This window comes from Tenrec ecaudatus, chromosome 7 (genome assembly GCF_050624435.1).
Source record: "Tenrec ecaudatus isolate mTenEca1 chromosome 7, mTenEca1.hap1, whole genome shotgun sequence".
Taxonomy (NCBI): domain Eukaryota; kingdom Metazoa; phylum Chordata; class Mammalia; order Afrosoricida; family Tenrecidae; genus Tenrec; species Tenrec ecaudatus.
In genome coordinates, this window is record NC_134536.1 from 62,092,249 (window position 1) to 62,104,261 (window position 12,013).

At 46.0% G+C, this 12,013-nt stretch overlaps 1 protein-coding gene across 1 annotated transcript in view; it reads left to right on the forward strand.

The window, feature by feature from the left end:
* The window catches only part of SLC22A16 (solute carrier family 22 member 16), a 54,556-nt gene that overhangs the window by 16,813 nt on the left and 25,730 nt on the right, over positions 1-12,013 (forward strand). Inside the window, exon 2 of the mRNA XM_075553987.1 lies at positions 8,676-9,155. Coding sequence (XP_075410102.1) covers positions 8,676-9,155 — 480 coding nt within the window. The remainder of the gene's footprint in view (positions 1-8,675; positions 9,156-12,013) is intronic.

Consider the following 12,013-nt stretch of genomic DNA (forward strand, 5'->3'; position numbering starts at 1 on the left):
CATCTGCCCTGTAGATTAGAGCCTAGGAAACCTTGTGGGGAAGTTCTCCTCTGTCCCGTCAACTCAATTGCACTAAAGGAAAGCCCAGGCAACAGACAGGAGCAAGCGAGAGAAGGAGAAAGGCTGCCTCTACTCGATGAGCTGAAGTCCACCCAGGACCTGCCCCAAAGAAGCAGAACAGCTTGGATGGAGTAGTAGGGTCAAAGATTCTCTAACAAAGATGTTCATTTTTAAAAGTTTGTCTTTAAACCTTTGTGCTTTAGGTGAACATGTACACAGGAAATTAGCTTTCCAATCAGTAGTCCATGCACAAATTGCATTATGTTTGCCACCCTTCCTCTGTGTCAACAATCCCTGCCACCTCTATGAACCCCCCATTTCTGTGCATGTGGGTTTCTTGTTCCTCCCTGATTTCTGGTCTTTGGTTTTGGGTGTGTGCTGCCTTTTGGGTGTCACCCTGTCAGTTGTCCTAGGGATCACATTCTTCAGCGCTGTTAGTATTTGCTTTGCAGTCCCATTGATGATTTGGCTGGCAGGCGATCTTTTAGGGTGTCCTTGGTTTCAAGGTGGAAGGCTGTCTCAGGCAATAGTCTTGCAGGCTCCTCTGGTCTCTTGACAACGAGGAGGTCTGCTGCTTATTTCTTTTCATTTTGTTCTTCATTTAAAATAAAAAACATTCTAACCAAGACCTTCCTATTGTGGTCTTGGTCAGAGCAGTCAGCTGTGAGAGCCAACTACCCTCTAATCTAGTCTCAGGTTAGAGGAGGCTGGGGGATTCCTTGGGACAAATTGCTTCCTTGACTTTAGTGTTTCTTTGTTCTCCTTTGCACCGTCCAGGCGGGGGTGGGGTGGGGGTGGGGAATAGATTAATAGCTGCTTCACAGGTGACTGCTCATAAGTTTCTAAGACCTCAAATGTAGACCATTATCTTTGGAAACTGTGCTCTGCCAATTTACCTAGATGTTCCAAGACTATGGCCTCTGGCTGTTAAAATCAGTATGGGAGTCACATATTCTGGCATCAGTTTGAGGATTCAGAGTGAAGGGGTGGAGTCTAGTGTGTCAATCAGGTCATATCCAACTAGGCCTCTGTGAGGGCATGGCCTTCTCCTGAGGATTCTAGGAACACCTGTATTCTCCCTTGGAGGCGAGAGACACTCTCTCTGCTCACTGCCTGTGAGACATCCCTGTGGAGAAGACACGTGGAGAAAGGCTGATGGAGCCAGACCTCTGGAACCAGAGAAGCCACATGGAGACCCATGCCAGCACTGAGATGTTTACAATGTGTGTTAGTCTTGTTAGAATGAAGAAACAAAAATCATAGACACTCATATTTTATATAAGAGTTTTATATAAAGGGTAAATGTACATTAAGAAATCATTCCAATCCATTCCAGTCCAAGCCCATAAGTCCAACATTAGCTCTTATGTCCGACATTGATCTGCAATGCAAGAGGAAAGCCAAAGTAGAGAGTGTGTAAGTATCTCAGTGCTGGTAGGGGTCTCCTCAGTTGCAGCTCCCTTAGTTAGTTCTCTGCCTCAGCTGGCAAGACTCACTTCTTGCAAGATATCCCTGAGGAGAAACCACATGGACCTACCCTGATGTAGCCCTAGGTGCTGGAGAAACCCCGTGGGTACCCCTGCCAGTGCTGAGATGCTTGCACGCTCACTGATTCAACTTTCCTCCTGCATTCTGGGTCATTGCATGTGTTGTGTGAGTTGAAGAGGACTTTGTAGATCGATGTCAGACATATGGGCTAATGTCAGACTTATGGTCTTGGACTGGACTGGGTTTGGATGCTTAATGTACAATTACCTTTATATAAAACTCTCTCATGAACTATGAGTGTTTATGAATTTTGTTTCTCTAGTCTACCGAGACTTTAACACACAATGCCACTGAATCCACAAGACTTCCCACCCACTGGCTTGTGATCTTCCTGCATTCAACATCATTGCATGTGTTTCGTGAGTCTCAAGAGGACTTCATAGATTGGTATCAGACATATGGGCTAATATTGGACTTATGGACTTGATCTGGACTGAGCTGGGATGTTTTCTCAATATTCAATTGCTTTTGTATATAAAGCTCTTTCTCATACACATACGAGTCTCCCTGGATTTGTTTCTCTAGTCTACCCAGACTAACATAATCAGCTATTTTATCTTGATATTTAGTTCATTTCTATTACTGGGCCCCATTGAGTTCTATTATCTATATAAGTATATATACAGGAGTTACAAATATGTGTATAGGAATATCCATCACTATCCCTGTATATTTATGTGACTGTACTCATGTGTGACCTTCCTCTCCTATTTAGTGTTTGTATTTACTCCAAGAAGCCCTGTGGTGCAGTGCTCAAAGCTCTTGGATGCTACCTGTAAGGAGAAACTCTGCAGGAGAAAGAAGGGAAGGTCTCCTTTAGGAAGGGTTTTCAACCTCAGAAGGCCTATGGGGCTGACTTTTTTAGCTTTGGAAAGTCTATGTGGTTTGACTCTCCTCTTGGGTCACTATGAGTCAGAATTGATGAGAAAGCAGCAGGTTTGGTTCTGATGTATCTACTGCTAAGGCCTTATGTAACCAAGACCTTTCAGCTAGTGATTCCTCCAGACTGAGATTTGCTCCCTTAAAGATGCCAGGGAAGGAGAAACACCTCCACAGGTTCCCTGGTGGCAGGAGATCCTGCTGCCTGGTGCACTCATCACTCATGCCAGGTGTACGCTCCCATGAGGCCATAGGCAGTACAGCGTGTGGGAATAGGCTAGGGCCTGCCCCAGCATTCAGAGCAGTGGGGGATGAAGGGGCCAAGCACCAGACTCAGATTGTTACCCTAGCAAGTCCCTGGGTCTGTTGAGCCATAGCAGCTAAGGCCCATCTTCTCTGCCTATTCCTGCCCAACTTCTCTGTATGAAACAGCCCAAGGACTGATTTCTGCCATCTTCCTTCTGGTGCCATTGACTGCTAAAAGGACTAACAAATCGGTCTTGGAAGAAGTCCTGCCAGAGATCTCTTTAGAGGCAAGGATGGGGAGACTTGTCTCACCTATATTAGACATGTAGTCAGGAGAGACCACTCCCTGAGCATCATGCCTGGTAAAGTTGAGGGGCCGTGCAAGAGGGAAAGGTCCTCGACAAGATGGACCGACACAGTGGCTGCAATAAGCAGCTGAAGCAGAAGAGCAATTGTGAGGATGGCATGGGACCGGGCAGTGTGTCCTTCTGCTGTGCAGAGGGTTTCGGCGGATCAGGAGGGACTCATTGGCACCTGACAACAGTTCCAAGGAGCTGGAGATTAAAGATGTCAGAAATACCCAACCCTTCCAAGGTGCTCTTTGGCTGCATTTCCCCGCACCCCTTCCCTGAGTATACTCCCTCCCACCCCTGGGTCTGGGACTCCCTTCAAGCTGGGGGAAACGTCTCACCTGGTGCTGGTGTTCTTCAGCCCCAAATCCAAAGGTTAGGCAAAGGTGAGCCAAATTCAGGGTCCAGAGCCAGAGGCCCAGAGTGTTCCAAAGTCACAGTGGATCATCTTAGGACACAGAGGTATGGCTTTCCAATGGATGTGATGTGTGTTGGGACAGCACAATGGAAGCAGAATATATCCCCATCGAAGGAAAACAAAGGATGGTGTCTTAAGTCACACCCTCTACTAAGTCAGAATCTTAAAGATATCCCTAAGGGATCAGACTATGTGGCTTGGCTCGAACCTTCTACTAAAGTAGCTCCTTTAAGATAACCCTCAGAAAACAAAGGCTTGGTTCACAACCACTAGTAAGGTAGAGTCTAAAGACACTCCCCTCCCCAGGAAAAGGGCTTGAATTGTTGACAGCCGCTACTAAAGCCAGGTTTTAATCACCCCGATCCTGTCCATCCTCCAAACTGAGATTATAGACACTTTACATACAGGAGTAACTAAAATGCTACTATGCGTGTAAAGTCCAGAATTATAATATCCTACGTCAAGCCATATTAATTGACTACAACTCACCCATCATGGCTATCAAGTCAACAGTGACCCAAGAGGACAGGACGGAACTGCCCTACAGGGGGTCTGAGGCCATAAACCTTTATGGAAGCAGCGGTCACGTCTTTCTCCCAGGTGCTTCTCCCGCCTTCTACTGTGAGAAGAAAGCCACTTACTTTCTGCTCTTTGTTTCTTCTCTAAACTGGCACCAGCACCGTTGCCAGAAACAGTGGCCAATATGATCAGCCTGTGGTGTCCTGATAGCTGCAACACTGTACATTGATTATGTTTTACTTCTTTATCGACACCAGGTTCCAGGAGAAGCGAGTAGCCACCTGCGGGTTTGGCAGCCATCCCTGCGCACTTGGGGAACTCACCAAGTTGATCACTCCATGGCCACTTTGGTGGCTTTGCCCAGCATGACCACTTGCAAGACTATCCAAGTGGGGTGTGTTCACCTATGTGGTGGGAAAAGATGGTGCTTTTGGGAGCCATAAAAAACACTCATTTTCTATATGAATGTATAAGTACATATGTAAATTCATATGTTAATCAGTAACATTAATTCAATACTACATTAATAAGCTAATATGATCATTTTAAGTATATATGTAAATGTATATATTTACACACACACATATATTCTTTTATTTTGACCAATGGGAGCTCTGTTACATGTTTTTAGGTACACTGGCTGCTGGAATACTCAGAGGTACTAGGGTCAGAGTCACCCGAGTTTAGCCTATGGGACCCTATGACATTCCATAGGCACTGTCACCTCCGTGAACTTGGACACAGATGAGTGACGAAAATGTAATCCATAAACATGCCCTCTGCACACAGGTGCTACAAAAGACACTGTGGTCACTGTGCCACAGCTTCGACTGGTGCGGGGATGGAGTTCTGCCGTTATGGGACTTTGGGGTTATTTAAGGTGCCCTGGGGTGCAGTTGGGTGAGCAGTTGGCTATTAACTGCAGACTCTGGTTCAAATACACCAGCCCTGCACTCGGCGAGATACAGATAGGACTGTGTCCTCCCATAAGGTGAAGGATCTTTGGAGGATTCCCATGGAGCAGTTCTCCTGCGTCCCATGGGGTCGCTGTGAGTCAGGATCGACTCCACCACAGTGGGTTGGAGTAGTTAATTTGTTTGGGAGACAAATGCAGAAAAACATCACCTCATGTGCTTTAAAAGCCAACCTAAGTAACCTAACTTTAGCTGTATATTTTGGTCATAGAAGAGGAAGAAAGAAATGGGGTGAAGGGACACGAGGATAAGAGTGGAAATGAAGGCAGGAAGTAGAAATGTGGAATCAGTACTGGGAGAAGCAGGCAGTGAGGGGGAAGGGGGACAGAATGGAGGGCTTTGTGTTAGGGAAACGTGGGGTGTGAGAGAAGGGGGGGAAACAAGCTAGAGAGGTAGTTCTCAAAGGGCCCCACAGGTCTCAAACACCCAAGACCCATTGGGGCCTGCCAGCTCTAACTGATCGTCACTTCCATGCCGGGGTGTTAGTCGCCTTTCTCCTTCTCCTCTCCTGGCAGCCCAGAGGTGCTTTCTGGAGACGGCCCGGTCTGTGGCGATGCAGCACATTAATGCAGAAGCAGCTATCCGGGAAATACATGGAAGACAAGGCCTTCTCAACTGCGTTGTTGTTAGTGCTCTGGCTCATGACAACCCCATGTATTATGCCTGGTCCTGCGCCATGTTCTTAACACTTCCATGTTAGCATGTTTCCATTGGTATTTTTAAAGCTAATTTAAAAGTCTCCATTTTAATTTCTGAGACGTAAATACCTTCTACATATCTTTGTGCTGCATTTACCTAACATGTAAATGGATTCCACCTGAAGGGAGGCCCTTTGGGGTTTTCACTGACTTTGAACGGAATTCTGTTGGGGCAACAGTGAAGCGTGCTGCTGCAGTCGATACGTTTGCAGTTCAAACCTACCTCCGAGCTCTGCAGCTTCACCAAGGTCACCGCCAAGACAGCTCTTGGAGGCAGTTCTGTCTGCACATGGAGTTGCTATGAGCACGAATGAGCTCTGCAGCCCCGACAAGGACAGCGATTCTTTCTTTCTTTCTTTAAAAATCATTTTATTGGGGGCTCATACAACTCTTATCACAGTCCACACATACATCAATTGTGTAAAAAAGATTTGTACATTCATTGCCCTCATCATTCTCAAAACATTTGCTCTCCACTTAAGCCCCCAGCATCAGCTCCTCATTTTTTCCCCTCCTTCCCCTCTCCCTGCTCTGCCATGAACCAAGGACAGCGATTCTTAACAAGGAAAACAGTGTGAGCATCGTTGAGCTGAAAGGTCCTTCCAAGGAGAGCAAGCATTCGGGTTGGGCAGTGTGGGCAGGTCTGAAAACTGGTGTCTTAGGCTGACTTCTCTGGAGAAGTAGAACAAGGAAGTTTCTACACGTATATATAGAAAGAAATTTGTATCAAGTAAATGGCTCTCATCGTTGTAGAATCAGGCAAGTCCAAGTCTGGGAAGGGTCCAAGTCCCTGTGGGCAAGTACGATGCTAGGTTGGAGGCTTCTCCTGATTGACTCATGTAGCTCTGTGGATTTGGGGGCCGATGAAGCCAAAGTTGGTGGGAAGGAGACAGGCTGGTAACTTCAGAGGCAAATGAATCCCAGGTCAACAGGTCAGGCTTGTGGCAGCAGAGATGAATGAATCCAAGTTTGGTGTTGGACAGCAGCCAACGATTGACACAGGATTGGCAGCAATATAGTAGGCTGTTGGCTCACATCCCAAATGAGCGATCAATAAGCCAGATGCAGAATCCAGACGCAGCACGAAGCAAAGCAAACTTCTCCACAGCACCCACTTATATTGAAAACAGGCCATGCCCCCGAGGAAACATCATCAGGGCTGTTACCTGAGTAAGGGTGCTGTATTGCACCCTAATCTTATAATTGACTGGTTGCATTAAGTCAGGTCATGGAAAAATCCTAGGTCTGAACTGTCAAACTACTGAGAATCCTGGCTGAGCCAAGTTGACACAACCCATAAATATCACAACTGAGAAAGGTGATAGAGGTAATATTATTTGTCAACTACAATTTCCCCTGAGTTTGGTTCTGATAGGATCCATTCTCTATTTCATGTTATAATTTTACAGTAATGTTCTTTTTTTTCCCTGTCTGAATGGATTCTACTTTTAATATAAACATTCAAATCATCTGTCCAGAGGAGCTGTTTTGGCTCTTAAGTCCAGAGGAGTGAATCTTACGGGCCAACTCACATTATGTTATGTTCCTCTGTCCTGTAAGTACAAACTATCCTTGTGAAACAGTTTTTATTACAGAAAATACATCACCATTGGTTTGCGTGTATGAATTGGAGATCCTGCATATACCTAGGTAGTTTAAGATAATAATTTAGTGTGTTTTTGATGAAAGTTTACATTGCAAACCAGGTTTCCATTTGATAATTTCTATACCAATTATTCAATGATGTGAGTTATATTTTTTTACAATTTAATTGTGATTTGTGTGTTCTGGTGGTGTAGTTGTTACATATTGGGCTGGGAACTGCAAGATTAGCAGTTTGAAACCATCAGGCAATCCATGGGATAAAGATGGGGCTTTCTACTCTTGTAAAGAGCTACTGTCGCAGAAGCTCACAGTTCTGCCTTGTGCTATAGGATCACTATGAGTAAGCATCAACTAGATGCCATGGAGTTGGTTTTGGATATCTACATCTAGATTTTTAACTTAGAAAAACATGAATGACATATATTCATAAATTTCTTTCATGGAAATGTCTCATGCAGTTGTGCAAATGTGTAGGTCAGGCATTAGGCTAGAGGCTTCTCCTGAGTCCCGTGGGTGCAGGGGCTGACAAACCCCAGATTGTCAGCCCGCTGGCTCGTGGGTCCGCAGGAACTGACAAAGCCCCAAATCTGCAGGTCAGGCAGCACGCTCCTCAAGAACCACAACTCAAAGGATGACAAATTGGATGCAGGCTTGAGAGAGGGCAAGTTGTACAGACTATCCATTATACTGGATGTGGACCACAGGCGCTGAATTGTTTACTTTAAGCTACTTTGACTTTCAAGCAATTATAGAGTTACAGAAAACTTGCAAAAATAGTACTGTCTGTTCATCATCCAATTCCACCCCCATTGCTAACATCTTACATTACCAAGAGCCATCTGTTAAAACTAAGAAACCAACTGGGACATTATTATTAACTAAACTCTAGACTTCCCTTAGTGTCACCAATTTTTTAATGAATATCCTTCTCTTGTTCTGGGAGCCCTGGTGGCCCGTGGGGTCAGTCCTGGACAGCTAACTGAAGAGCCAGCAGTTTGAACCTCCGTAGTTGCTCTGCACGCCATGACAGTAAAGAGTGACAGATGCGGAGCCCCTGGGCCGCTCTGAGTTGATTTAGCATGGCCAGTGACCAAATCCAGCCCTTTCCCCAGTGAGCACTGGTTCCTTTTATTGGGGAATAGCGTTTGTAAATCAAGCTCCGGGCACTGGGTGTACTAGCTGTGACTGGAATGCCGTCGTTTCTAGGTCCTCTAGAGCCAGGCAACACATGATAGTCAGTCCTGTATATAAACGTATATATTATCCTTATTTCTGTATCTATCCATCTGTGTGTGTGTATTAAGCCACACACCATGGAACACCTGTGTGTTTGTTTATGTTGCCAGGTATAGTAATTAGCTTTCCATCTCTTCTTCAGATTCCAGATATTCCTCTATTTCGTATGTGCCTTCCAGAACATCTCCTGTGGCATCCACTACTTGGCTTCTGTGTTCATGGCGGTGACGCCTCAGCATGCCTGCAGGCCCCCAGGCAATGTGAGCCGGGTTCTTTTCCACAATCACTCTGCTTGGAAGGTGGAAGACATCTGGGCTCTGGTGTCACCACGCCAGGAAGACCACATTGCGGTGCAGCTGCAGAACGGTACCATCTGGGAGCTCAGTAGCTGTCGCAGGTCCAGGAGAGAGGATGCCCTGCACCTGGAGTATGAGTACGGTGGCAGTAAGCTCGACTTCCCTTGCTCAGATGGCTACATCTATGACCAGGGCAAGTGGGAGAGCACTGTGGTGACCGAGTGGGATCTGGTCTGTCATCGCCGATGGCTCGCAAAGCTGATCCAGCCTGTGTTTATGTTTGGAGTTCTGCTGGGAGCGGTGATTTTTGGCTACCTTTCTGACAGGTAAAATGGGATGTTCAGTATTGTTGGTGATCAATATTTAGCTTTACCATCAGTCTGGGGTTCGTTTTCCTCCCGGTTCTTAAGATAGGGAGAATTATGTCTAAAACTTGAGTCAATTTCATAGTCATACTCTTCTCTGAATACCTATCTCTTTGCTTGTCCATCAACTAACCAATTGCTGTTGAGTCAATTCTGACCCCTGGTGTCCCCACGTGTGGCAGAGTAGACTTGTCATCCATACAGCTTTCAATGGCTGACTTTATGCAAGGAGATCACCAGGCCTTTCTCTTTTTTTAAATTTATTTTTTTCTATGTATCTCTCTATTTATTTATTTATTTTAATGGGGGAAAGTTTAGTTTAATTTTTTTAGCATTTTATTAGGGGCTCATACAACTCTTTTTATGTGAAATTATTTTTTTAAAACTTTTTATTAGGGGCTCATACAACTCTTATCACAAACCATACATATACATACATCAATTGTATAAAGCACATCTGTACATTCCCTGCCCTAATCATTTTCGAAGCATTTGCTCTCCTCTTAAGCCCTTTGCATCAGGTCCTCTTTTTTCCCCTCCCTCCCTGCTCCCCCCTCCCCCCTCCCTCATGAGCCCTTGATAATTTATAAATTATTATTTTGTCATATCTTGCCCTATCCGGCGTCTCCCTTCACCCCCTTTTCTGTTTTCTGTCCCCCAGGGAGGAGGTCACATGTAGATCCTTGTAATCGATTCCCCCTTTCCAACCCACTCACCTTCTACTCTCCCAGTATCGCCCCTCACACCCCTGGTCCTGAAGGTATCATCCGCCCTGGAGTCCCTGTGCCTCCAGCTCCTATCTGCACCAGTGTACAACCTCTACTCTATCCAGACTTGCAAGGTAGAATTTGGATCATGGTAGTGGGGTGGGGAGGAAGCATTTAGGAACTAGAGGAAAGCGGTGTTCTTCATCGGTGCTACGTCACACCCTGACTGACTCATCTCCTCCCCTAGACCCCTCTGTGAGGGGATTTCCAGTGGCCGATAAATGGGCTTTGGCTCTCCACTCTGCACTTTCCCCTTCATTCATTATGGTAAGATTTTTTTTTGATGATGCCTTATACCTGATCCCTTCAACACCTCGTGATCACATAGGCTGGTGTGCTTCTTCCATGTGGGCTTTGTTGCTTCTCAGTAGATAGCCGCTTGTTCACCTTCAAGCCTTTAAGACCCCAGACACTATCTCTTTTGATAGCTGGGCACCATCAGCTTTCTTCACCACATTTGTTTATGCACCCGTTTGTCCTCCACGATCGTATCATGGAGGTGTGCACCCAATGATTGGATTTTTTTGTTCTTTGATGCCTGATAACTGATCCCTTTGGAACCACGTGATCACACAGGTTGGTGTGTTCTTCTATGTGGAATTTGTTGCTTCTCAGCTAGATGGCCGCTTGTTTATCTTCAAGCCTTTAAGACCCCAGACACTATCTCTTTTGATAGCCGGGCACCATCAGCTTTCTTCACCACATTTACTTGTTCACCCGCTTTGGTTTCAACAGTTGTGTCAGGAGGGTGAGCATCATAGAATGCCAATTTAATAGAAGAAAGTATTCATGCATTGAGGGGGTGCTTGAGTAGAGGCACAAGGTCCTTCCGCCACCTTAATAGTAAACCTATAAATATAGGCACACAGATCTATTTCCCCATCCTCATATGTATATTTGCATATGGACATGTCTTTTTCTAGGCCTCTATAAATGCCCGTTGCCTCCTAGCTCTTTCCTCTATTTCCCTTGACTTTCCTCCTGCCCCACTATCATGCTCCGGCCCCACCTGGGTTATAGCTATACCTCTTCGTTACATTACCCTTGATCATTCTCTACCAGGCCTTCCACTCCTACCTCACCACCAATTTGGATCCCATGTTGTTCCCTTGTCCCTGGGTTAGTTAACACCACTTCCTTACCCCCCACCTCCCTCTATTCCAAGTCCCCCCGAACTGTTGGTCCCATTGTTTTTCCTCCAGATAGTTCATCCAGCCTATCTTATTTAGACAGACCTGTGGAGATAATAACATGCACAAAAACAAGACAGAGGAAAACAAAGCAACAGTATACAACAAAACAACAACAAAAAAACACTGACAAAGAACAAAACAAAACACATCAAGAAAGAAAAGCTTGTAGTTAGTTCAAGGATCATTTGTTGGTCTTTAGGAGTGTTTTCCAGTCCAGTTGGTTGGGGCACCACGCCCTGGCCCCAAAGTCCACTTTCAGCATTTCCTGGGGACCTTGCCGCTCCATTCCCTTGCTGTTCCGCTGCACTCCCCCAGTGCTTTGCCTCGGTGTGTTGGGATCAGGTCAGGTGCAATTCCCACACTGTGTCTCCGGTGCTGTCCCCTGTAGCGCCATGGGTCAGTGAGGGACATCATGTCTCATACTGGGTCCAGCCATGTTGTCCTCTCTGTGGACTGGCTGCTCTACTCAGGAACATCGTCCTCACGGCCTGGTGGGCCAGGCTGTGCTCCACTGTCTCCTCCTCCCCCTTCATCTGCTCCCGTGTGCTCTGATCAGATATGTCCCTCTCCCGGAGCTGCAGAATCAATGTCGTCCTTTGAAACAAATTCTTCTCGGGGGAGGGGCAGGAATCCACTTAATTTTTGGTGCTGGGGCACCAGGCCTTTCTTCTGGGGATCCTCTAGGTGGATTTGAACCTCCATCCTTTTGGTTAGCAGTCGAGTGTATGAACTGTTTACGTAGCCCATCATCTTGTCCTTTTGTTGGTGAAGCAGAACAGTATGCTGAAAGGATGGGTTCTGAAGCCAGTTGGACTAGGTTTCAGCCCTCATTCGACCACATATTGACTGTAGGCCCAGG